The following is a 27,138-nucleotide window of genomic DNA, read 5'->3' as shown; positions in this document are numbered from 1 at the left end:
TGGAAGTGAAGGAGATAGAGATGCATATTTCCACATATGAAATATGTGCTAAATATGTATTTTCCTTAAGCAGGAACTACCCAAAGTGCTTATGAATTAACTCTGGGTTCCTGAGGAGAAGCACTTTGGGAAGCTGGGTCTGTTCTCTCTCACAGACTGCCTAATTAATTTGCCTGCAGTTAATCTCCTTCTTGCCCTGTGAGTTGTCCCAGCATTCTTGGATGCACCTTTAGCAGGGCAGTAAGAAAGCTTTCACACTTGCGATGTTTTAACTTTTAGTGGTTAAATCATGAGTGGTCAAATCCCAGTGTTAAAGCCTTCTCATGTTTAGCCCTGTCAAGTAGAAAGTCCAGGAAAGTTCTTGTAATACCAAGATTAGAAATTGGTCTGGCTAATTTTAGTCTTGCTGTGATTAAACCTGGGGGCTTTTGGGAGTAGTTTCCTCTAACCCTACCCTGTAGTACATCTCAGGCAGCAGTACAGATGCCTGCCTTCAACAGGCTTCTGCTCAATGAAAACCAAAATTGAGACGCCTGGGAAATTGCCAAGCGATGTAGGAAGGCTTTTAGAGGGCCTAAGTACCTAACCGGCTAGGTAACAGTAATACCTAAGAGAGACATAGACCACAGCATGCCTCAGGGCAGGATCAAGACTGTCAAAATCATTCCTAATAATGCCCAGTGGTAGAATTTCCACAACTTCCTATTGCAATCTATTTATTAAGCAATTTCCCATCATTAATGTTGGAAAGTTTCCTAATGCCTAATTTAATTTTCTCTTGCTACAGCTTAAGTCTTTCTGTCTTTCCAAGTCTTGAAAGCAAGAACAGACAATGTCTGTCCATGGTCTGAAGAGAAACATGAGAAGGTATTTGTGACTAAAAGTTAAAGATCCAGATCAGGAAGCACAATGTATATAACTGCCTGCTCCAGCCGAAATGAAGAAATGGTGTAGATGTGGACTCTTCCGAAGCTGCAAATAATCTTATTGGCTATTTTATTTATTCATTTATTTATTTATTTTCTGAAGCTGGACATTGGACTGCTCTATGGAATAGTCTTCCCAGAGACTGGGAATGGATCAGGCAACCATTTTCTGAAGTTGTTTTTATTTCAGAAAGAGAGCACAGCCCAAAGTACTGTTCAGAGAAAAAGTATTTCCCTAGATTTTTGGAAAGCCTCGAAACAAGAATTTTTGGGCTTATGGGAACTTCCAGCTCAGCTTTCTAGCTTACTCTAAGGCAAGAGTGACTTTCTCTGCACATGTAACCTCTAAGTAAGAATATGAAGGGACAGAGGTTCTAGTGGAACACTTACTAAGAGTCTCTATTTTCCCTCTTCCCTAAATACCAACAGAGTAATTTTGGTAGGTATCAGGACATCACCTGCAATTCCAATGTCTTCTATTGGTGCTTCAAATATTCTTCAGAAAAATGGTCCCTCATAACATCTTCAGAAGTTTTTAATATACTGGAGATTTTACTTAGAGGAAACATCAGTTCTGAAAGCTCTGTCAAAGAACATACTGTACGGGGTTTTTTTCCTCTTTCTCCTCAATGCAATGGCCTTGCATTTGAATGCAGAACTGTAGAGTAACAGACTGTTGAATCCTCTCTTCACTAAAGCTGTGGTATCCAGTGTCAGTCTGAGTGATGATTTCATTTTGGCTAACTTCTGAACTTGTACCTGCTTCGATGCCACTGATTTGGACTTACTCTCTGTACGAGAAATATCCCTTGGTTAATAGTTTCATTACGTACTTTGCCCACACACCAGCCGGAAACCTTTTTCCTTATAATCCAGTCAACTGTCTTGGCATTGATCCTGTCCTCAGTGCCAGCTGGGACACCCTTTTCCTGCAGCTTGCAAAAGTGTCTCATAACGGACATTTCCCCTGGGCTGTTTGGAAACAGAAGCTTTGCAGTCTGGTGTCTGTCTGACACTTCAGACAGAAGAGAGGAGGAGAACTAGTGTCTATCAGACTCTCCTGAAAAAGTCCAAACAATTCTTTTCACAGGTAGCAATTTAAAGAGTAAAACTCTCAAGCCATGAGAAACCAAAAGCCATTTACTTAGAAGTCCTGTGAAGCGTAAGAATATAAAGATGGAGGTGAGGTCGAACACCCAGAACTATGTGGTTCTCACTGTTTTCTGACTATCGTGACATAGCTGCTGGACCACGGTCAGCGAAGGGCTGCACTGCAGTCCCAGCATCCCAGGCAGGCCATCCCTGTGGTGCTCCCTTGTCATCAGTGAGATTCCGGACTATGAAGACAGCCTTCCAGCAGCCACATCTCCGATAGGAAAGGATGTGTGCCCATTTCTGAAGTGGACAGCAGAACTGGGCTACGACCACCACAAACTGCTTGAAGATGATTGTTGGTGTCATGATGCCTCTTCTCTCCTACTTAAGGTGACAAGTGGCAAGAAAATTGTGTATTGGTTCCCCTCCAGTAAATGCTCAAGTCTTCCCCCTTCTCTCTCTAAAGGCTCAGCCACACACCTGCAGTTCAGGATCTCCTGGGTACAAAGATGCACATATCACAGCTGGTCAGAGAGATGGCTACAGTCCATTCCTTACTAATCTTGTTAGTTCTATTACTTGGCGATGGTGTGGTTGCATGGTTTGATGTCTGGAAAATAAGTGCTAAATTTTCAAGTGGAATAAAATAGTGGCCTGTAGTGGAGGCCTAAGGAAGAACAGAAGACACTAAGGAAGAGGATAAAGCTCAAATTTACAGAGAGATCTAAAGTCAAAGAATTATGGGAGGTTTTTCCTAAGAAGTTGCTCTAGGCAAACTGAGATTTATCCCGCTTGTCGTGGACGTCGGTAATCTCTAGCCTGTGAAGACTGAAAGAAAGAATGCTGTGCTATTACTGTTTCATCTCAAGAAAAATAAGGATTACAGCAGTTATAATTTCTTTTCCATTTTAAATACAACAGCTAACACACAGAAGATAGTTGCTGCGATTCCTCTAATTTCATTCATCTACCGAATGCCGTAGAAACTTGGTTTGTTGAACAGCACTTAAGGCAGTACGTTTTTCAGGCATTATGGAAATAGACTTAAAGCAGAGTGCCCTTACACAAGGCAATATGAAGCAGAGTGCCCCAATATAGGAAGTAATGAGCAAAAATGTAGAAATCTCTTTCACAGTCACATAATGCAGGTAATTATCACCATCGTTATTAGTACAGAGGTATGGCCCAGTAGGGGAAGTTTAATCTTCAGAAAAACTGCATTTATGCCAGGATAAGGTATTTCCATTTTTGCTGGGCTAGCACTGTATAAATAATAACGACAACAGTGGTGATCTTATTTTTGGCTCCTCCAGGGCTGCATTTGCTCCACAGATGTACCTTTCAGAATGTATGTGTTATAGGGAAACAGTTACTTACTGATAAGTTTATTTCTTCTGCACTGTGAGCAGGGCTCAGTAAGCTGCCTGTACGGCCCTTTTCAGGAAACAGCCCGCTGAAGCCCAAAGGATACCCCATCGGTGGTGATGGAGATTCATCATCTGTTTTCTTTTCATGACCTCTGTCCAGTGTATAAGAAGATAAAGTGCGATCACTTTTTGAACCAGTGATACCGCCTTGGCCGTATAAAGCAGGACTAGAGTTTCTGTGGCATCCACTGGCTGTGAACACAGCAGTCTGTTGGCGTTCCTTTTCCCATGCATCTTTCTTTTGGAAAGTTCTGAGAGAGAATAAAAAATCAAGGTATGAAAACTGGTTAAAATTCGAAGCTATCACAGCAAAGCCAAGCTTTTTTATTTTTATTTGTTTATGTGATTTTGATTACTTAGCTGTTCAAACTGCTTCATGCATCACGTTATGTGCATCAGATTAAGCATTACCAAGTTGCAGCAATTTAGCAACTTCCCACCTAAGTTCCTGTAAATGCCGGAGTGTGCATTCTTTGTCTGCTTCAGCTGTGACTTAAGCTGTGACTTAAATCACACTAATTTAAGCCCTTTCACTGCAGCTTAAGTTGAGTAACCTTGCCATACAATTGTGGCAGGACAAGAGCTGAAACACAAACCTCACTTCAGGTATCGAAGTTACCAATACTCTTCAACTGTTTGTTACCCCTCCTTTGCCAAAGGTTGTCATCCCTTTAGCTGCTCCGTGGAAGAAGCCACGTAAGCGCTCTTCAGCCAGGTCCTGATAACTCGCTTTACAGCATGACGGGAACCAGGCTGAATTTAGCCACTCAGATAGAGGGAATGAAATACAAAAGTATAAGTGAGATGGGAAACAAAACCTATTATTAGTAGTTGGATAATTAGTAAATTTTTATCTAATATCACCTTAAAAAACTATGTTCGAATAGCTAGAATTAGAATAAGTGCTTAAGTAAGTGACATTAAAATATAGTACAGGAATCTTCGATCCTGCATTTCTACTGCAACACTAATTTTTACGGCCATACTATTACTGATCTAATGATAACACATTGAAGATTAAGATGAGAAATAAAGAAATTTTTAAAATACACTTTTAAAATTGTACAAGAACATGCTTTTGTAACAATAAGTGGAATCTTCATGCTTACAAAAGAATTTTTAAGTATTTTGTTATGATGTTCCATAACTCTTGTATCCCACTTACAGTGATCGGAATGGATGTGAAAGCATGTATTTGCATTCATTTGTAGTTCTGTGAAGCAAAAATTACTATGGTTAACAGCACCTTAAAAAAAAAAAAGCAGCAAGCTATTTTCTTCCCATACAAAACATCTTCTTTTCCTGACAGCTAATTGAACAGTTCTGAAACCATATTGATAAGAGCAGAGAATTTTGAGACTAGCTTGCCCAGATGTCTGCTGAATTAGACTAATTTTCAGTTGCATCTTTACTTGTATTATCTAGCAAAACATGCAAAACCCATTTAAATTATTTCAGATTTTATTACATTTTTGTTACAATATTTCTGACTGAGGTAAAATTTCCGTTGTACTGAGGTCTTACGATAAAATTGAAATGTTAATCTTGGGAGGTAACTACTAAAACATGATAGCTGTTTGAAAAGTTCCTATCATTGCAAATATCCTACAAATATCCTAAAACACTTTGCTAATTTGAAATGCAGCTATAAAAACTTCTAGGGATCTAAAGCCTCTAAAATATAATTATTATAAATATTCAAGAGTATGCAGTGCTGCTCAGATCCAAGGAAAACAGCTGCTTCTTTTTTTTTCTTTTTTTTTTCTTTTTTTTTCTTTCTTTTTTTTTTTTTTTTTTTCCCAAATAGAAAAGAAGACTTTTCCAAGCACAGGGAAAGGACAGTGTTCTCTGCAAGAAGATCACACCATCGTTTTCTCATCATGATTCTAATATATGGTGTTGGGAGAAGGTGGCTGTGCATTCTTAATAGGCCCTGCTTGTACATAAGCCCTGAAACATGAAACTGAGTACTCCAGAAATGGACTGTGCAGAACAACTCAGCAAACGAATGAAAAACGTATTTTTCTCTGCTTATAAAAGAAGTAGTGACTAAGATACTCTGAATGCTACAGGAAAGCAAATTATAAGCATGATAGTACAGTATTATTATTACTGTAATAATATTATTATACATGCTAACATAAAACGCTCTGAGAATACTCACCAAACCTTCCAGTTTTCTAAATCAGCTAAAGTGTTTATCTTTTGGGGGGCAGAGTTTTCTCCTTTCTTTCATGCTTTTCTTGAAAGAAATACACTCTACTCTTTGGGCAGAGGAGAACGATTTTTTTTCTTTATTGCCCCCTGTTTTAAAGTCCATGCCATCTATTGTTTGGCTGAAGGGCACAGTGAAAAAAAACTGCCACAACTGTAGATAGATGGCGTGAATAATAAAATCACGGATTTTCTTTTTTCATCTTGTGTTCTGACCTTTTTGGAAGCAATTTCCTCTGTAAACCCACAGTAAAGTCTATGTGATCTGTGTTCTTTTTTTCCCCCCAGAACTGCTTCTCTATGTATTTAATAACAGTTATTACTGTTATTTTATAGCTTACTTCACTAAGAACAGAATTTTCAGACTTGGGTGCCTACAGCTATGGTAGCTTTTAGATAGTCAAACCAGACACCCCCTGAAAAAAAGGACCGATTTTTTAAAGGAACTCTGCTTCCTACTGTAATCCATAGGATTGCTGGGGCTGTTTGCTATCTTGGAAGAACATGACAGCTACATTTAAGTGCTTTGATATGGATACTATGCCTTCCCTTCAGACAGATTTCACAGTTGGGGTTTAAATTTCTGCCGGTTCAGTGCAAAATAATATCTAAGAGTTCTACTTTGAATACAAATGTAAAGGTAGGCAAATACCTGCCAATTTGTAAAAAACTCCATTTGTTAACACTGGCAGTGCAAATACACTACAACTGCAGTTGAATAACCTGCTTTCTGTGGGTTTACTATCCTAGAGTATTTAACATACACACACACACTTCACAAAAATAATATCACTGTTGACACGGCGACATGGGACAAGAAGTGGAAGAACAATGTCCTTGCAAAGGAATTTATGTAGACAGGATTGATCTTTCCAGACTCACATATAAAACCAGCCTGGTCCCTATGCGATCAATGATTTCAGTGGTGCAAAACAGACTCCTTACACAGCTTGTGCTGGTTGACATATCTAGTCTTCAGAAAGAAAACAACAGACCTTTAATGACCAGGATGCCTTCAGAGTTTATGTTGAGCTTTTACCTTGCAAGTGGAACTGCTAGCTAGATTTTAAAAATGGTGAAAAAGGATTTTCCTGAAGAGATTGTTTTCTCTGCTTCTGGTTTATCTGTTGCAATAACTGATACAGTGGTGAGTCTGACTAAGAGTGTGTGACCTCCAAGGGGTAGTGAAATCCTCCTTAAGACAGATACGCCACTGTCAACACAGATCCTTTAAGAGATCCCCAGCTGCCTTAGCAGGCATCCAGCCCTAGCCTTTTCCGCCTCGCTTTTGACACATGATGAAAGTGCACTTTGGCTTGCCCAGTTACCTATTTTGTGTATATTTTTATGGTAAGTAACTAGCCTTTCATTTGGGAACTCACGTGCATGTTTTAATTTTCAAAGAAACAGGCTAAACACATCAGCTTCATCAGAGAGAGCCCTCTTCAACAGTGCAAAAATTTAAATCAACTGTGTATGGCCAGGGTCTAAATAAAGGATTGAAATCTTGAGGGTGGGGAAAGCTTAAGTAATTGGCAATTAGAAGTAAGTCAATCATCACAGATGAGAACAGTAATTAATTAAAGTGGTTATAGGGAGGATGTGGGCACAGTTTTTTTAAGCAAAAAGATGCTACTCCTGCATATCTTACTTTGTAATATTTATAACTTCACTGTGTACTGCAAGACAGAAAGAAGATACCATGCCCCTCTAAACGGCCAGTGTAACTTCCTGCAATTTCCTGGATTTTCTCTAGAGGTCTCCTATCTAACTAATGGCTGGCCATGACTAGGATTCTAGGACTTATTGTGAGCTATGCCTGAAAAATATTATAGAATAAACTTAGTTGAGGACATTCTTTTTCATTGTGCAAACCTTTCTGGGTTTCTGATGGCAAATAGGAAAACCAAAAAGCACAGCTTCTGAAAATTACTATTTAAAACACAAACACACCCCCCTTGCACAAGCACCATGTTTTCTATTTTTCTGCTATGTAAAAAAAGTCATTTTGCCCTTCCTCCAGTGCCATAATTACCATGGAAACAGAACTGCAAATTAAAACAGAAATTACATGATCTATGCTCACAATAAAATAAAACATACCCCAGAGTTCAACTCAACCATTGCCTGGTTTATCTGCGCACATTTGATGGTTGAAAATTTAATTTTAGTTTTCTGATAAAACCTTGAGGTAGATCCCTGTTTGGGAATAGAGAACTGACAGTATAGAGAAGGCCCAGTCTTAAAATGACTGGCTGGCTGATGTGTATGTACAGTACATGTGAAATTTGCACATTTTATTAAATCTGTGTATGTATTTATTTAGCTAAATAGCTTTTCATTTAGGAAATCAAATGCATGTTTTAGATCCTGAAAACCATGCTGAATATATCTGTTTCATCAGATTAATTAGAATCATAATTTAAATTGTGTTCAGTAGTGTGGTTGAGATTTCTGTCATAAAACTGGTTAGCAATCCCAGGTTTCTCTCCCAATTTTGGTTTAACATTGGTCTTCAATGGCTATGAAATCCAATTACCTGCCTAGTTCTACTGTCTCATATTCACGAATGAAACATCACAGTTCCTGAGAAAATGGGAAAAAAAATCTTGTACTCACTCAAGGAGAGTGAAAGCATGAGCAAAAATTGCGCTGACCAATTTTTGGTGAAATTATGAGACCTACAGGTGCAGAATAGTCTGTATCTTGGTTTGTAAATATTTGTCTCAACAAAACCTTCAACATAATTTGAATCTTAGTAGGAAAACAGCCATACCTCCCACTTCCATATATATGTGTGTGTGTATTATGTATATATATGTATGTCCACACATATGAGAGATATGTATTTACATACACATGAGTATTACCTCCAACACTAAAATCATATTTAAAAGGAAATTTTAGGTAAGAATGTAGCTACATATACTGGGATGTCTTTCTGTTTTGCAGCAAGAAAATCACTTTAAATTCTGCCAATGACTGAATGTATGAGTTTAAAACCTTAACCTGTGAAATTTTGTCTCCAGTTATCTAAACTTTGCTTCACAGAACTTCTACATTACTGGTATCATGGAAGTTCTTTATTACAAATGATCAGAGTATTTAGCTTCCTATTAATGTTTACTCTCCTGTACTGTGAAATACTGTTTATCAGGCAGTTTAATTATCTTTTTATTACTGCAACGCCATGATTGTAACATGTTTGAAGGTAATTCAGTGCTTCACTGAATACAGGGAAATAAGAAGGAAGTCATCACTACAATGTTTTCTGTGAGTGAGTATTCTTAAGTCTCATTATTTTTCCCTAACAAGAAGTTTATTGTAGTAATGATTTATTCAGGGAATCCGAAATGATGTTTATTTTAAAAATCAGGTCACCCAAGAACACCAAAACTAGACAAGGCATTAAAATACATTTAATGAAGCTTCCAACAAATGAAACTGGCGGGACACAAAGCTTTTCAGCAGGGCTTGTGGTTCAAACTGCTTATTAAGATAACCTCCTGTGGAGCAGTTTACCTCTCATGTTGGTTTTTATATCCTTTCCTTGTCTTGTTTTTATTTGGCAGTAAAAATACGTTCTGTATTTGCAAAACCTGGAACTAAGGATAACTTAAGCAGCACATAAAAAGTTTTTTAAGTTGTTTCATGCGATAAATATTAAACTAATGATCAAACATTTCTGGGACTTCATTTATTGCTAAATTCAGTTAGCTGCCCAGAAAATCGTAGGAAATGCTTACAAAGATACTACCTAGGTCTGGTATTGATGTTGGTGGGAGTTCTGAATGAACAGAAACAGAAAAAACGCTTAACGGTTTGGCCCAGTTAGATGCTTCCACAAATCTTACAGGAAGTTTCATGTATGTGTACAATCTAAATATTACCTGTCTTCCTTTTGTTGCATCTTTGAACGGGTTTGGTAGCTGTGGTCTGTTTCTCCATATGTATCCATGCCACCCAGTATCGATGTTTCTACGTCATTTTGTAGTTTAAGATGCCTGTTTTGTAATCTTACATTCTCATGTTCCAGTTTGTGAATGGAAGCTGTGAAATTTCCATGTTCTTTGTTAGATAAATCTATACTCTGGGAAAGGAGATAAAACCATCGTTAAATAGTTATTTTTTTCCACAATGAATGGATGTTAGTATTTTTAACAAGCAAACACAAAACAATGTACTATGCTAAAGAAAGACCGAGCTGCCATATAAAATCATGAAGCACTTAGAGCAAACCAAGAGAACTGCCTCCAGAAAAAAAAACCCACGGTAGACAAATGGAAAAGAAGGGATAACAGCCTCTATAACATAATAAAACAAATTAAAATTTCTCAACAAACATGCATGCAAAATATTATTGTTGTAAATTCATTGCTTGCTTTGTAAAACGTAAGACATAAAAGCAACCATAACAGCTATAGCCGTAGACTGCATTGCTCCCTCCAGTAACAATTCCAGAAAAAATAACAAGAAAAATTATAGAAGTGCATTACTATGGTAGATACAGGGTATGTCTACAGGCATAATTTAATATCTGTGTTGAGACACAGTCACCTTCAGTTTCAGAAGCAGTAAAGTAAAGCCACATCAGCACAGCACTCTCTGTCTGTGTTACTAAACCCTGCTTCTCGTTGGGTTACCCACATGGAATACAAGTCAAAATACCGAGAGTGCAAGCAACACGTGCACTGCGACCAGGGGCTGAAGAGGCCCATCCACTAGGCTATCAAGAGGTGAAGGTGGAGATTAGCTCTGGAAGTTGACTAGCCAGGGTGCCCTCTTTGTTTTTTTTTGTCTTATCACTTATTGCATAAAGCCTGTGCTGCGTACCTGAGCTAGCTAATTTGGAGCTACCTCTCTGCAGAATGCTGCATTGCTTTGTGTAAATAAGTTTGCAATTACAGTATACTGTCATCAACAGAAAAGTCTCAAAAGATTTACCAGGTTACACACAAAAGATTAAAACTCCACACATTTTATTAAGTTGTGCTTTCATATATTTCTAGATTTATGTTATTCTTTTGGAACCCAGTAACTCATGAGTATTAAGGATTTGGTTCTTAGTATTCTGCTAGCACAACTGGGCTTCTGCACCTGAAAACTTATCTATTCCTTGCACTGACTGCTCTGATGTCATCTCTTCCTACAAACCTAGCCTTGCTTGGCTAGTTTTATGGGAAATTTATGAGCCAAGCTGGCATGGAAGTGCCAGCAAGTATAAGAAAATTCAGTATTTTGTGCAAGGATGGGGGGCAGGGGCTCAGCTCTGTCTCCCAAGCAGAGTGAGGTGGCAGAACACAGGAAGAAAGAGAGTGCTAAGTCACCCTACCCCTAATAGCTCTAGAATCAGCAGCACAGCTATAATGGCATGAACCCCAAAACTTGAGCTGGCACAGCTACATTGCTTTTGAAATCTAAACCAGTAACCGTGCCTGATGATGCACTACCCCATACTGACTTAGGCCGGCACTGGTTTGAGGGGTCTGTGTAGTGCTCTGCCGTACTGCACAAACACATCTGTAAAAATCTGTCCGTCCCTCCAATCTTAATATCAAATACCTCACAATCTTTAATGTTAAGATCCTCACAATACACTAGTAAAGTAGGAAAGAATTATTAATTCCACAAATGCACTGAGTTGTGTAGTGACCTGGATATTTCTAGCAACTGGATTTTACTGTGAAAATTTAACAAACATGGTGCCTACAAGGATTCTTGTCAGTTCTTCTCAATGTTCATGAAGAATATCACTGTAGAGAAGAGCTAGACATGCATACACACATCCATCTATGTTTCCACACTAGTATATCATATATGCACATGCATATATCCAAAATAGGGTATATGTATGAATAGGTAATACATCACTGATAGACATATATACTATTTTAAGGGCGTGGAAAAATGACATTCTTTCATGCGTTTGTCAGTCTACAGTAAGATAACTGACAGGGTAGAAATCCCCCAAAGATGTATTTACAAGCAACATTCTGGTGTTTTTTCTAGTGATAGATACAATAACTGCATATGTTCTGTAAGCAGGGGATGTTTAGAAGCTTTTTGTGGAAGGCAGTGTATATAATATTCATTACACACATATAAACTATAGTTCTACAGGACATTATGGCACACTTATAAATTAATCTTTAAGTATTCCCTGTTTAGAGAGAAAGAAATACTAAACTCTGAAAATAAGCTCGGTGTCAGTTGTTTACACTGTTATTTAAATATATGAACAAAGGGATAAAATAGTAAAAAAGGAACATATTTTTGCACAGTGAGAATGATGACTAAACCCAAATATTTTCTGAAGCAAGTGATGTAACTTAGAAAAAATAGGCTCTCATAAACTGTTTAGTGTCTAGACAGTTACTGAAAAATTTAGCTTACTTCTAGTTTACCACAGTTGAGGTCAAAATTATTCCTAGCTATAGCCATCTTCAGGCTGTGCGTGAATACCCTTTGGTTTTGATTATGTCACACACCTTATTTTTCTTTATTTATTTTACACAAGCCAGAAATCTCTAAATCTGCCATGATCTCAATCGACATTTTCCACAAATATAAGTAACTGTTCTGCACATCTCATAGATTAAAAAAAAAATTACCGTGCAAGATTTACACTCCTGGTTTTCCACCATCTCTTTCAGATGTGTGTTTTCAGATTTGATAACTTTGTATAGGAAATCCAACAACTAGGAGAAGATTCAATTCTTGGTTAAATACAAGAATATTACTGTTAACTTGAAATAACACTGGGCATAGACACATGTAAGTTTAATTTTACAAAACATACATAAAGAATTATGAAACTAACTATAATATTCTTTTTTTAAATACAGCAATACTAAAGCAGAAAGAAGTCTTAAACCCCCTATAAAAGATACACAAATGCAATGCCTCTGATTTTATTTACCTTTTTGAAAATAGGGGAAGTATAGGGAGTTCACATGCAGTTAGAAGACACAAAGAGGAACAGATTTTGCAGGCCCTTGAAACTGGATGAAATCCTAGTCATGAAGCCTAGGAATGACATTCACTCTTTTAGTGATACAATGGGGAACATGGCCCGGTAAAGAGTGCCGCACAATAGGAGACATCTCTCATTTTCCCAAACACTAACTTTCATATTGTCAAAAGTAAAGTATTAGATTAATCATAAGTTTCAATATGCAGTGACCCACTCAGAAAATCCAGAGATACCCAGAAACCTCTAAATATGAAGTTTCTTTTGGTTTACAATACTAAGTCATGAAGAGAGCATACTTGTTTTTAAAACTGAAATGTGCCGTTAAAACACTGGTATCTAACAGTTTTCAGCTTTAAAACTACCAGAATTTTCTAAGCAGATTTGAAAAAAGCTTTAAAAAAAACTGGAAAAAATTAAGAAATGTTCTAGATAATCTAATAAATGGTTCTAATGATAAAGCACATATAATAACAACCACCTCGAAGTTCTCAAGATCTTTTGCATGATAAAATGGTAACTACATTGGGCGGTCAGAATGAATTGCAATTTAGATGTACGGCTGACATTTACCGGTGCTTTCTTGTTCCATTATCAATTTGGCTGCTCTAGTAATACTTCACAGATATTACAGCACTGCTGATGAAAACTACAGCAAGAAATGTAATGTCTTTTTTCACAGATAGTGTATGTCATTATCAACAGCGTGGAGTAAAATGATCTAGGCTGGTTTTTCCTGCTTGCATACCTGTTGTTTTGCTAACAATTTGTCTTTTATCTCTAACTCCATTTTTAACTGTCTTTCCAGAAGACTAGCTTTCTCCATGATAGTTGCTATAGTGATCTCCTTCTGATGAAGCTCTTCTGTCAGGTCAGAGATTTCTGTCTTCGTTCTTTCCTGCTCAGAGCGATGGGACTGCTCCTCTCGATAAAGATGGTTTCTTATCTGTAGCAAATATGTTCCACAGAGAAAAAATGTTGTGCAGTAAATATGATTGCATCACTTGGTACCTATCAGTGACTTTTTTTGCTGTTGCTTCCAAGACACTAACTCTTCTAACTGAATCAGAGATTTTTGAGATTGTATAATAAAACATCTTCATAAGTCAGTGGACACAGCTTTATTTATTTTTACATCTTTTTTCAACCCTTCTTTTGTGCTTTCATTTGCCTATTTAGTATTAGAAATTAACAAAATACAAGGCTTTTAAATTAACATTTAAAAAGAATGTAATAAAAAGAATGTTAATTTTAAGAACTGGAATTTATAGCACACAATATCCAAGGAAATATCCATTCAATAAACCTAAGTATGATTTATTTATGTTGCTCCTAAGTTAATTTAGGTTTAAAATAAGTTTAATGCAGCCTAAATTAACTTAGGAGCTATATAAATGAATCAATCGAGAGTCTTTAATGAGAAACTGTGTTAGAAATAAAGAGTATATACGGTAAATCACTCTATGAGAATTATTCCTGCCATTATATATAACATTTCAAGCTTTCTGCACTATCTCCTTGCAAAGAATCAACACAAAGATTGTTTTCATAATCTTTCTACTATACCCAACAATTTAGTACTGATAGATTTTTATATTATGTAATAAACAAAACTACAAAAACCAGCACAACAACCTTTGAACCCATTTTAATAATTCCTTACAGTACTGTACACAATCAGTGACAGATGGCATTTCGTTTTTCTTTATGCAAACTACACAGGAACACTAGAATTGTAAACAAATAGATGTAGATGCAAAAAACCTCAGAGCTAGATCATGACTATCATACCAAAATTGCTGCATCCAAGTCAGCTGCACCCAATTAGAGAGATTCCTGCTCACATTGCTACTCAGCAAAACCACAACATGCCTCTAAGAGGAGTTCTGAGCATCCTCTACTCCCCAAGTGCTTTGGCCTGCCAAGCCAGATGCCATTCCACAGTGCCATGCCACTCCTGCTTGCACCCAGCACTTCTGAAATGTGCAATGCCATGTGATGCATAGTTCAAACTAAAGAGCGCTGCCCTAGACTGTGCAGGAAGGGACTGATTAAGCTTAGCTTTGTGTGGGTACCTGCCACAGCGACCTGTACCAGTTGATCTGTTAGCATAACTTACATCTGAGACCACCTACAAACTACTACTGACTTCCTATAGCCTATCCATTGCTCACAGCCTTGGAGGGTTTATTACTTGCATGGTATTGTGTGAATGACAGTGCTGCTTAGGCATGGTCTCTTCCATTAGTGCAATAAAGTAGCTAGCTCTGTTGTTAGTGCACAGAATCAGAATGTCAATTTTACAGCTATACACCTTCCTCCAGAAATGCAACCATACATGAAAACTTTTCCATATATGAAAACTTTATGCTCTCCTAAAACCACAATTTATCCTGCTCTCCTCTGCATATGTACATACCCAAGGTCAGTACTTTTTGCTTTTTTCTAAAAATCCTGTATTGCAGTTAAGATCTGGAAATTCTTAAAAATATCTAGTACCTTATTTAGCTCTTCTTGTTGGTGTTCTTGACTTTGTGCCAGTAGTAATAACTCAGCGTTTTTATTTTCTAGTCGGTTAGTAAGTTGTACACAAGGTGACTGATGCCTTTAAATAAGAAATAAACAAAACATGAAACAAGCAGAACGTTCAACAACCTTTACCTTACAGTATCCTCTCCACAGTTCAAAACTGTAGAAGGCCTGCTTGCTAATGAAAAAAGAAACAACAAAAGATTTAGCCTAAACGAGGTTGGACCTTGGGAGATTTCTAGGGATTAAGGACAGTGCAAGTGCGTGCAGAAAGAATCTTGAAATCTCTTGTAGATTGGTATTTCATATAATCTCAAATAGCTACAGTAGATTAGGTAAACCATAAAAAGACGAACATTTTACTCAAAGGAGGTTAGGGAGAATCTTAATTGCACTACTTCTAAAGTGTTGTAATGCCCAGAAAATGAAAGAGACTGTAAACATACAAATTGAAATATATGAAATACATTGACTTGCAAAGATCTAGGCAGCATTAAAGCCTTTGAACAGAGCCTGCATCTATTGCCTGCAATCTTGTTATATATAATTGCCAATGAAAATGTTTATTCTAAAACTGTTTAGAATCTGAACATCTGAATCTAGAGTGTCTTTTTACACAGACTTAATTTAAATCAAATGTAAGAAACAAGTTATTAGCTCAGAAGTACTTGTTGATTTAAATGTTGTCTTCAACATACATACTTTATTTGAATTTCCTGCATGTCTTTATACTCTCTGACTTTCAACAATTCTGCATGCAACTGTTGGCATTCCAGTTGTATCCTTCTCCAGAGAGCATCTCGTGACTGCAGCTCATTTCTCGTTTCTGAAAAGCCTGCCTCCATGTTCTAAAGAAACAAGCAAATACATAAATAGTTATATAAAATTAGATGGCTCAAAATGCTGTATTTTAACACATCATTTTTGATACCTGTGTAATTTGTATGCAAAGACATTCAGGCTTTTATTTTGAGGTTCATTGCTGAAAAAGGCATTGCTTTCATATCAGTTCCTTTCTCCAGAAATGTCATCTGAAAATCAGATGCTGAATATTCTTTAGCTCTTGCAATGTTCCAATGCATCTGTTACTGAAACTATGATAGGAAACATCATTCAGAAGTTCTTTATTGTACTAAATGCACCTAAAATACATTGTTCGCATGTTTCAGCAGGTTCTGTCCCCTAGAACATGTTTCACATGCAAGAACTAGTGCCATAAGTAACTTCCATTTTCTGTTTTCCTAACGGCATTTCCAGATTTATAAGTTTGAAAACTACAAGGCTATAGAAAGGCAGGATTGGGTGCATGTCTTCATTAAACATTGCCTGGAAGCTTGGAGCAGATACATCTAGACTTATGTACTTAGATAAGATATGTGCTCAATCATCTCCAAAATCCAAAACTAGTTCTATCTGCATGGAGTTAATTGCTTATTTAAATGAACATCACAAAATTTTCAAACAATCACAAAAAGATTTTTCTTAGGGACTCAACAAATGTCTCTATTTACCTTTAATTTTTGATTGATAATGTGATAGACAACCTGAAGGTAACATGGCACATTTGGCATCATAAAAAACGAATTCCCCAAAAAATCAGAATTTTCCCCAAAATATACTGAAAACATTCTAAAGATAAGAACTTGGAAATATAATCACAAACAACAAAAGTAGCAATAATAATCAGATTCTTGCAACAATATCCAGAGAATATTCATTTCCTCTCACCCAAGATCCAAAAGCACATTCAGATTAAAAAAAAATGATTTTCCAAGGATGTTGATCCTTTGCCTTTAAAACTATTACACTAAAAGCACTAATATTTTTCATAATTCTTCATTTTATTTTAATATCCTTTCCAAGTTTAAAAGCAAAAATAAAGCCTTTAAACTTTCAAAAGACAACTGGAATCCAGAAATGACACCGCAAGCACGGAACTTCAAAGGCTTATTTCCTTTAGAGCCTCATATGAGAATGACCTTCCTTCGATGAAGCCTGTGGTTTTCCTCTGGCTGAAAGGGCTGCTGAAGACAGATATGAAGTGCTTTTGCGTTTTTTATAGGGGCTGTATATACGGATACATCCATCTTATCCTTTGTTAAATTAAGGCTGAGAGCGCTTTTTTAAAATCTGAAATGCAAGTCTGGGCATATTAAGTGAAATAAAGCTTAATGAACTGTTAAAATTGTCTGCAAGATTTCCTTATAATCATCTTCATGACTTCAACATTCAAGAAATAGCCACCGTTATTTTATAATATACTAATTTGGGGGAGGTTTACCCCTCTGATTTCATTCTGGGGTGGATAGGGGAATTAATGCTGCACAATTGTGTGGCAGAAGTCATATCATCTGTGGCAGACTGCAGTCATCATACTTATTTACATAAATTGTATTTTCTTTTGTGAATTATAATAGCAGGAACTACAGCAGCCACAGCAGCAGCTGCAATAATAACTGAAATAGAAGTTCAGGTCAAGAGTTTGACATGTCACTTCGTTTAGATATGTACTACTTATTATTTTAGGAAATAGCTATTGCACCTAGACAAAGCACTAAAATGATAATTAGTTTTGAACCAGAAAACTTTAGGTTTTGTTTAGAAAATATCTAATGAAATACAACTTTTAAAAGAGTCTGTTTCAAGTTGAAAAATCTACCAAATCCCCTCTTTTCTTCTGTGAAAAGTTTTGCTTCAACTAGCTTGCTGCGTTTGATATCAAAAGGAAGTCTCAGAAATTTCCTGATGAGCTCCTGTTCTAATTCTACTTAAAGCTGTTTGTGCTGGGTTGACCCTGGCTGGATGCCAGGCACCCACCAAAGCCACTCTATCACTCCCCTCCTCAGCTGGATGAAGGACAAAAAAAATATAATGAAAACAAAAGCCTCATGGGTCGAGATAAGGACACGGAGATCACTCACCAATTACTGTCATGGGCAAAACACACTCGACTTGGGGAAATTCATTTAATCTATTGCCAATCAAATCAGAGAAGGGTAATTAGAAATAAACCCAAATCTTAGAAACACCTTCCCCCCATCTCTCTCTTCTTCCCAGGCTCAACTTCACTCCCAATTTCTCTGCCTCCTCTCCCCGAGCAGCGCAGGGGGATGGGGAATGAGGGTTGTGGTCAGTTCATCACATGTTGTCTCTGCCGCTGCTTCCTCCTCAGGGGCAGGACTCCTCACACTCTTCCCTTGCTCCAGTGTGGGTCCCTTCCACAGGTGCAGTCCTTCAGGAACAGACTGCTCCAGCGTGGGTCCCCTACAGCGTCACAAGTCCTGCCAGCAAACCTGCTCCACCGTGGTCTCCTCTCCATGGGGCCACAGGTCCTTCCAGGAGCCTGCTCCAGCACAGACTTCCCATAGGGTCACAGCCTCCTTCGGGCATCCAACTGCTCTAATGTGGGGTCCTCCATGGGCTGGACATCTGCTCCACCATTAACTTCCATGGGCTGCAGGGGGACAGCCTGCCTCACCATGGTCTTCACCATGGGCCGCAGGGGAATCTCTGCTCCAGTGCCTGGAGCACCTCCTCCCCTTCCTTCTTCACTGGCCTTGGTGTCTGCAGACCTGTTTCTCTCGCATATTCCCACTCCTCTCTTCTGGCTGCTGTTCCACAGCGAGTTTTTTTCCCTTCTTAAATACATTATCCCAGAGGTGCTACCACCGTTACTGATGGGCTTGGCCTTGGCCAGCAGCGGGTCCCACTTGGAGATGGCTGGCTTTGCCTCTATTTGACATCGAGGCAGCTTCTGGTGTCTTCTTGCAGAAGCCACCTCTGTAGCTGCCCTGCTACCAAAATCATGCCACGTAAACCCAATGATCAACCTTTTAAATGCAATTATATGCTGTATTTCTATGTAAATTAGTGTCCAGCAGCTGACTTAATGCAGACTTCCAAGAACCAAGCCTCCTTTGTGATGTTTTCAAGCTGCCTCTCATGTATGGCTGCAATTAATTTTGTCAGACAATTCATAAGGTAAAGAAATACACTGCAGTCTTCATTTGGATCTTCTAAAGTTCATAATTTCTGTAGAGCCAACAAACGTGTCTTCCATACATTTCACTTTATCACTGTTTCCTTGCTAATTAACAGTATGAGAGAAATATTTAGAAGCTGACATAAAATGGTCATAGGCATAGAAGATATATAAGGCTCAATACTAGGCTTGCTGTCATTGCCATCAGCATTCTCTCCACCAAGATTCCTATCTGCTCTTCCCTCTTTCACCCACATCAGGTCCAACTATTCCCACCCTCCACCAAACCTGGTTACTTCTTCTGGTTGACAATAGGCTTTGCACTTCCTTCTTTCTCACACAGACATTCCTAATAAAATATTTTCCCTGAGCTACTCCTTTTCACCATACATTGACTTTACACCACTGTTTCCATTCTGCAGGTATTTGCAAATGGCGGCTTTTCTAACACAGCTGTATTCCACACCACCAGCACAGTTGTGCAACTTTCTGCCCTTTAGCTGATAATGTTATGTACATCTAGCTCCACTTCTACTAAAAATGTCTTTAGTACTTCCTATAGCTCCTTTATTCTACTCACATGACTCAAAAAATCCTCTTGCATGAAGATTTTCTTAACAGCTACAGCACAATGACATCTGCTCTCTCTGTTGCACAGCATCTATCCACCTTCCAATTGCCATGATTCATTCCACTCCATATTCTAGTTGCACTGCTCTTGATGGCAGCCTTTTTAACAGGCCCCAAACCAGAGGTTTTTACTTGCATACTGGTAACTTGTATATAGGCAAATGACTCCGTGAACTAATGTGCAAAAGAAACGTATAACCATCACATGCGCTAAACTTGGCTGTTCTGACAGCACCTGAAATTAACCTCCACCGCATACATGGTAATTCCTATGAAGTATATTGCATATGAAGCTGTAACTCTGCAAGGTTGTCTACAAACAGAAATAGATTATCTTTCTCCAGAAACAGTCGCAGTTACTATAGGCCACCCAATACATTACTGAACCTTGTAGTGCTTAAATAAATAAGCAAAAGCATAATTTATACATTTTACCAGAAAAAAAAAGAGCAATGAGCATCTCAGTCCTGATCTGTTTCGAATGTAGCTAATAAAAAAGGCTGTAAGGATCTTGTATTATCTCAATCTTGTCAGAACTCATACATCATGACAAACCAAGAGGCCCAAATGGCTGTCTTCATAGATCAGTGCTATGTTGAAAAATGGTAAACTAGGGATAAGATAAAAACTGGTGGTTCTTCACATGGCTGGCAACTTAAAAATTCATTGACTGCAAAATCTCCCCTCAATGATAATAAAGCATCCTATACACTTTTCCATATACTTATTTACTAGCTATATGGCACAGTGTACAACAAGGTGTAAATCAGATAAAGAGATTTCATAGAAGTCATTTATATACAAGGAACCAAGTGAACTAGGCTGTAGATGCCATGGATATAGGAAAGTTACAAAACTCCAGATAAACAGACAAGAATAAAATACATTACTACATACCAAACATATTTCTATTTTCTCTTTAAGCGTTAGTCAAAAAATTGTGCTGTTCACATCTCATTTTGTGTTCCTGCAAAGAATATACCTAATGTAAAGATCTTTTATATACACATCTCAGTACAGCTTTGTAAAGTATACTCCTAAGTAATTAATTCTTCAACATTAATTCCACAGTCATCATGAAAAAGAGAAACTATTAATACCTGGCACTGGTTTTGGTACATTTTTAGATCCTCCCTGAGTTTCAGATTTTCCTCTTCTAGTTTATTCCTGTTTATCACCATTTCATTCACAGTTGCCTTTAGCTTTTCAACAATCAACTTATCCTTTTCACTTTTGGGCTGGCCATAGGTAATTACCTCTTCTTGGTTTTGTATATTATTGCTTATTTGGAATTGATAATTCTGGGTCTGCTTCTATAAAACAAGAAAATCTTTTAAATAAAATGCAATAATTATATGTAAATTGCTAGGACCAAACCATTACTACTAAAATCATAAAGCTATTTCCATCTTCACCAGGATTTGCTTAGAAAATATGGCACAATGAGAACAGTTTTACTATTTCTCCAAAGGATACTTCCTTTTTTCAGTCTCATGTTCCCTGCCCTCAGTAAAAAAAAAAAAAGTTTCAGAAACTTTCAAGGGCACAGAATTTTTTCAGGGATTTTTCTCCTCTGCTGCCTGTTTCCCTAGCACTTAATGTTAATTAGCCTCAAATGTGAAAAAGGTGATTATGATGACCTACTCAAAGCAGTTACCTATCAAAAATAATTTGAAAGAAATGTTCTTCTTTGATTCATTGAACTCAGTAGTTGTGCATGTGTGTGCCTTAGGATAGAAATTAACCTTTGACTAGAGGGCTAGCATTACATAGGCCAGGTACAAACAGCTCAGTTACTACAGGAACTGTACTTCTTTGATATCATTATCCTTAAGCTTGGGGAAGAATCATTTGCGCATTCTGCAGAGTCCCACACTCCTTTCAGTTTCTTGTACTAATTAAAATCCTAAACCCAAAACTTCAGACAATTGGTATTGCCAGTATTTGTGAATTCACAGCCATCGTGAAGAAGCATAATTACTATGGCAACTGTTTATGCTGTTTAAAAAACTATCCACAGGGATCCCTCTACTGAGGGATTAACAAGCAGCCCTAATCTTTCAGAAAACTGAGAATTAGCTAAAAAATGACAACAAAATTTAACCTGGAAATGATATATTATGTGCAGAGATCAAGTTGAGCAAGAAAACATATATTAAAACCAAATAGGGTTACAAATACCATATTTCATTGACAAGGACTGCAAAAAGGCATGCTTCAGACAGCTTTTGTGTCATTGACTATAGTCCCATAATTTGTGTTGGCCGAACACCTAAGCAGAACTGACCACTGGCTGCATATCAAATAAAAAGCCAAGAGAAATTTTCAAGTAAGTTTCATTTCTATAGATAACAAATTAAGGTCCTCTTGACATGTAATTTATGGAGTCTGAGATACCAAAATGTCAAAGCAGCCTGTGAAAAATATAGTGCAAGGCTCCAGCTGGAAATCAAAGACCTCACAAAAGAGGAATTTGAGACAGAGACACAGGACCAATTAATGCTTTTGAAACAGTTAAGGGGTAACAGTCCATCAGAGTTCTATTAAATACATTAGTCGATGTTATGTTACAGTTGTGAAGAGAATTGTCTTCAAAGAAAGCTCACTGATGGCAGTGAAAGCCTCAACAGAAAAATGTGGATGATCACCGTGAGTACTCCATTTTGACTCGTCTAACTACATAATCAACATGCATCAGTCAGTAGTTTTGTCTAGTCAAAGCCTTGCTTTTTTAACACATTTGCATGGAAGTTCAATAGTTGCAATATAATGCTTTCAGCGTCTAAACCCAAAACTTAACTATCACACTTGGAAACTCAGGATATGGGCAAAGAGAATCATAGGAATTGTTAAGAAAGTGTTTCACTAGATTAAGATCCAATGAGCTTAATAACATTGGAAAAGGGGATTACCAGTCAGCAATGTAATTGGCTTCTCCTTACTTAATTTTCGAGCTGTCTTGTGGACCAGTTAACTTGTAAAAGTTATTTTCTAGTATTTTTTTTTCGAGCAGAATTGGTTGTCAAGACATCATTAAATCAGTGTTTTGTTCTGGATTGGAAGGACTTAAAAAAAACCCTGTTAGATCAATAGGCTATGTAAAAAAGTATTAAGCAAATTGGCAAGTAGAAAAGAATCACAAAGTCAACCCAGGACTGAACGGTAACTTGAACATGAGGAAAACCTTCTTTACTCTGAGGGTGATAGAGCACTGGAACAGGCTGCCCAGGGAGGCTGTGGAGTCTCCTTCCCTGGACGTACTCCAAACCTGCCTGGATGCAGTCCTGTGCAGCCTGGTGTAGGTGAACCTGCTTTAGCAGGGGGTTGGACCAGATGATCTCCAGAGGTCTCTTCCAACCCCTGCCGTTATGTGATTTTGTGTGATTCTGTGAAAGCTGAGAAATACGATAAAAAGGAATAAGTGATCCAACAAACAACTCCAAGTGTGATTTTAGAGTAGCATATAGAAATCCATTTTTCTGCATGAATTATATTAATATATATTTATGATCTTCAAAAAAAATGAGGGCTATCTTTGATTTGAGGAACCTTATATTTGAGTCAACATAGTAACAGCATGTACCACTTATTTGGTAAGATAGTTCTAAATAACTTGTCATCACAACTAATTGCATATTAGTAAACAGCATAGAAGATAAAAGTATCTCCACAGTATACTTAAGAAGTAAAAAGGAAAATGCACCGCTTTTTGCAGGTCTTTTACAACAGAACTACTGTAATTTTCAACATGATACTTATTCATTTTCTCATTTTCATGAGAAAAATAACATTAAAATAATTGTATGTATCATTAGATCTTTCAGTATGGGTCTGCCTCACCTAAGGTAATGTATTCACTACCAATATATCAATGTATTGTCAGATTCAGTATAAGTTTAGTGGTGTTCAAATGTTTTAAATTAAGTTAAAATAACTCTACCTATGCTAACAGCTCATTTTCTTCCTAAAGCAGGAAGGTAGGAATTTTACCTGAAATAAACTACGTTTCTCGGACAACAATTTTTGTTGAGCATCTAAATAAACAAGATAATTTTGGCAGATTGTCCCCTTCTTATCCCATTCTCTTGATTTTGCCTCAAATTCCTGAAAGACAGCAAAACAAGGCTAGTAAACACAGGGAAAACAAGTTTTTTCCTTAATCAAAATAACTTTGTAATTTGTATAGTTCTAAGAAAAATCTAGTTTTTAAATTAATACATAACCTTTCCATAATTTTGGAAAGAAGAAAAAACAGAACAATGATATAAACCAGCCACCCAGTCATCCCAACCAGAAAAAAAATCCAGTCTTAAGTGCTGTTAATCTGAAAAAAATGGGTGGTAAATATAATCATCGAATACAAATTATCATAGAATAGAATCATAGAATCATTAGGTTGGAACAGACCTCTAAGATCATCAAGTCCAACCGTCAACATAATACCACCATGCCTGATGATAAAATACTTTAAATCACTTCCATTGCTGTAGATCTTAGCTGTTGTGAGAACTTCCTTTTTCACAATGGAAATGTTTGTTCCAAAAAGATATATGATTTTTTACAATTATCCTAAACTGGCATATTTCCCAAATTTAAAAAATACAATTTTATTTCCTACTGAAACAAAATCAAATGCTTTCCAACATAGATTAATACAAATCTTCTCTTACAGCTTTCCTAGTGTCTGCTTTGGCACTTAAACCAATAAACATCTTTTACAAAATATGACACAAATGGAGTTTCAGACTACTTAATGAGGACTGCAGGTTCAAGGCCTTACTAAAGCACTGCTGAGCTTAGTAGATTTTCAACACAGTAATTATTTCCTGAATACTAGAATTTGCTGAATATATTCCAAGCACTCATTTTTCATACTGCATAATTAATCAAATTATAGCATTGTGTTACATTATTTTCACATTTTAATCTTAAATAAGGTCATTCTCAAATTAGCTGGATCAGACAGTTTCACAGTAGTGATATATTTAGTCAATGATAGATGTATAATCCATTTATTATTCCTGTAGTAGCGGATGTTGGCAGCTGTGCTGCAGTCCAAAACATAGTAGCTTTTCTGATGGTAAGGACTCTTCCATGTGGAAAAGACAGCAACATTATGTAGAGCTAGGATGTGTCCAGGATGTGTCCTGTTATGTAGGAACAGTCACATGAAGGTTGCAGAAGTTAGTCCTATACCTTATAGAATAACATAGAAGATAGTCCAAAATAAAGATCCTAAAACCTTTCTGAATTGCAGCTTAAGTGTGAAAGTATTTAATATCTATTAGATCTTAAGTTTTCGATTGTAAAGTTTTCAAAGTGTCTAAATAATCTACATCACAAATCTACACGAATCTACATCATAAACCTGTAAGACTTCACAACGCTTAGCAGCTAGGCAGCTAGCTCACCCTTTCATCTGGTATTCCTCTGAGTACTTTCCCTACAGGACCCAGTTTAGTAAACGCTCGAAGCACACACTACTTTACTATGCTCTTTACAAAAGGATGGCCAGAGGAAATGTAGATTTTTTTGTGATCCTCCTGCGCTTCATTGGACTAGTGGTTAGACTGTTCCCCCCATACATGGAAGACTCAGTTTAATAATCTTCTCCAGTCAGAATCTGAACCAGAATCTTCCCATGTTAATTTTCTACCTAACAAACAAATGTTATTTTCCAGCAGGCTCCGGAATTCTTCCTTTTGAAGTTGTTCCACTTTGCACAGGACACGAGCAAATTTAGTGGATAAGTAGAAAAGAGGAGGCAAAATTTAGTACAGCTAGAGATTACATTGCTCAGTTATAAGAAATGAGACTGGATAACAGTTTCTGCACCAGTGACTGTAGCCAGAAGAGTATCTGGGGAGAAGCCACCACTTAGAGGTATGCTCTCTATATGCCAGTTCTCTGAGCTAGCTCTAACTCTCCTGTTGGCCCAATAAATATTTGATTATTCCACAGATCATATCATAAAATAACTTCTGACTCTGAGAAGTCAAGGCCAGGAATTATGATCAGAAATCAGTATCTTCCTGTATCCAAGAATAAATCGGCTAAAATCCATTCTGTGTCGAGAGGGATAGGGAATATGACCAAATCCTGTCCTTAGCATCTCATAGTATCTAGCCCCCAATCAGCATGCTGGATTCTCTGCAAAGTGTTTTTAAGTTCCCAGTCCTTCCTCATGTGTTACCCAGGGAAACTAGGCACTGAGGTCAAGGTTGTGGGTTGCCTCAGGCACACGGGTGCTGACAGGATATGCGTATAACAAACATTCTTCCAATCCTAAATCCTTTGTCTATCTAGCCCTACATGGTCAAAGTTGTCCAGAGGTCTATAAAACTTGAATTAATGGTAGGTATTATGTGACAGTATCCTGCATATGTAAACGGTCTCATGCCTCAACAGGTTACATTAACTAGTACACATATATTAATGAGGAAAAAAGTAAAATTTATTTATAGTTACACTTATGAAGAAACTTACCTATATTAACTCATAAAACTACTAAAAACGCTAATAAAACTTGGATGAAAGAACAAAACCTGACCATTAAGCTACGCACTTTTTCTTGCCAGAGCAAGAAAATGATATAATTTTTGTAGAATAATCAGGAAGTTAGAGTTCACAACCGTAAACCACAAATTAGTTGTAAAGGCACATTAAAATTAGAACATAACAACAAAGTATGCTTACCTCTAGTTTCTTGTATAAATTGCTCAGTTCAGATGGTGTCTCTAGGCTTTTCTCACATTTTTCTCTACCTTCAACCTTTTTTTGTTTTAACCGATGTGACTGCAGCTTTTCATAACTATGTGTCAACTTTGAAAACTAAAAATGAAAGCAGAGTTGAACATGCAGAATCTATCAAAGATGACCATGTGGCCAAAGTTTTCTTTAAACTAGAATCACCAACTGTAGCTTCAGCATTCTAAAAATCTAATCACTGCCAACAAAGAATCAATTAATAAAGTTAGTTTCTTAGAGATGAACAAGACTAAGCTCTCATATAAATGTTAACTAACTGTTCAAATGAGTTGGTTCGACAGCTACTTAATTCTGCTGAAGTTCCTTATGGCACCGTTACCCATAGTGTCATTCCCTCTACAATGTTTATACGAAATGTTCTATACTTGTTTACTGCCATCTTGTGTTGACATTTTTAAAGGGTGATTCACTAGCCAGAATGAAGGATTATCATTAAAGTATTTTAAACTTCTGTTGTTTCTTTTTTATCATGAAAATTGTTGAAATCTTATGTTTGTGATGTTTGCATTCTTCTGGAATCATTAAGTACCAAAGAGTGTCTATGAGAATCAGACACTAAATACTGTTCTGCCTATTGATCTTGCCGTGAAAGCATGT

At 37.1% G+C, this 27,138-nt stretch overlaps 1 protein-coding gene across 1 annotated transcript in view; it reads right to left on the bottom strand.

Moving 5' to 3' along the window:
* Positions 1-27,138, bottom strand: part of DEUP1 (deuterosome assembly protein 1) — a 47,528-nt gene that overhangs the window by 3,330 nt on the left and 17,060 nt on the right. Inside the window, exons 5-13 of the mRNA XM_086473674.1 lie at positions 26,470-26,604; positions 23,764-23,877; positions 20,874-21,086; positions 15,864-16,009; positions 15,132-15,237; positions 13,381-13,578; positions 12,274-12,360; positions 9,553-9,752; positions 3,399-3,699 (exon numbers count right to left, since the gene is read on the bottom strand). Coding sequence (XP_086329800.1) covers positions 3,399-3,699; positions 9,553-9,752; positions 12,274-12,360; positions 13,381-13,578; positions 15,132-15,237; positions 15,864-16,009; positions 20,874-21,086; positions 23,764-23,877; positions 26,470-26,604 — 1,500 coding nt within the window. The remainder of the gene's footprint in view (positions 1-3,398; positions 3,700-9,552; positions 9,753-12,273; positions 12,361-13,380; positions 13,579-15,131; positions 15,238-15,863; positions 16,010-20,873; positions 21,087-23,763; positions 23,878-26,469; positions 26,605-27,138) is intronic.

The sequence above is a fragment of the Leptosomus discolor genome, chromosome 1 (assembly GCF_034619465.1).
Source record: "Leptosomus discolor isolate bLepDis1 chromosome 1, bLepDis1.hap2, whole genome shotgun sequence".
Lineage (NCBI taxonomy): Eukaryota > Metazoa > Chordata > Aves > Leptosomiformes > Leptosomidae > Leptosomus > Leptosomus discolor.
This window is presented reverse-complemented; position numbering and strand designations above follow the sequence as displayed.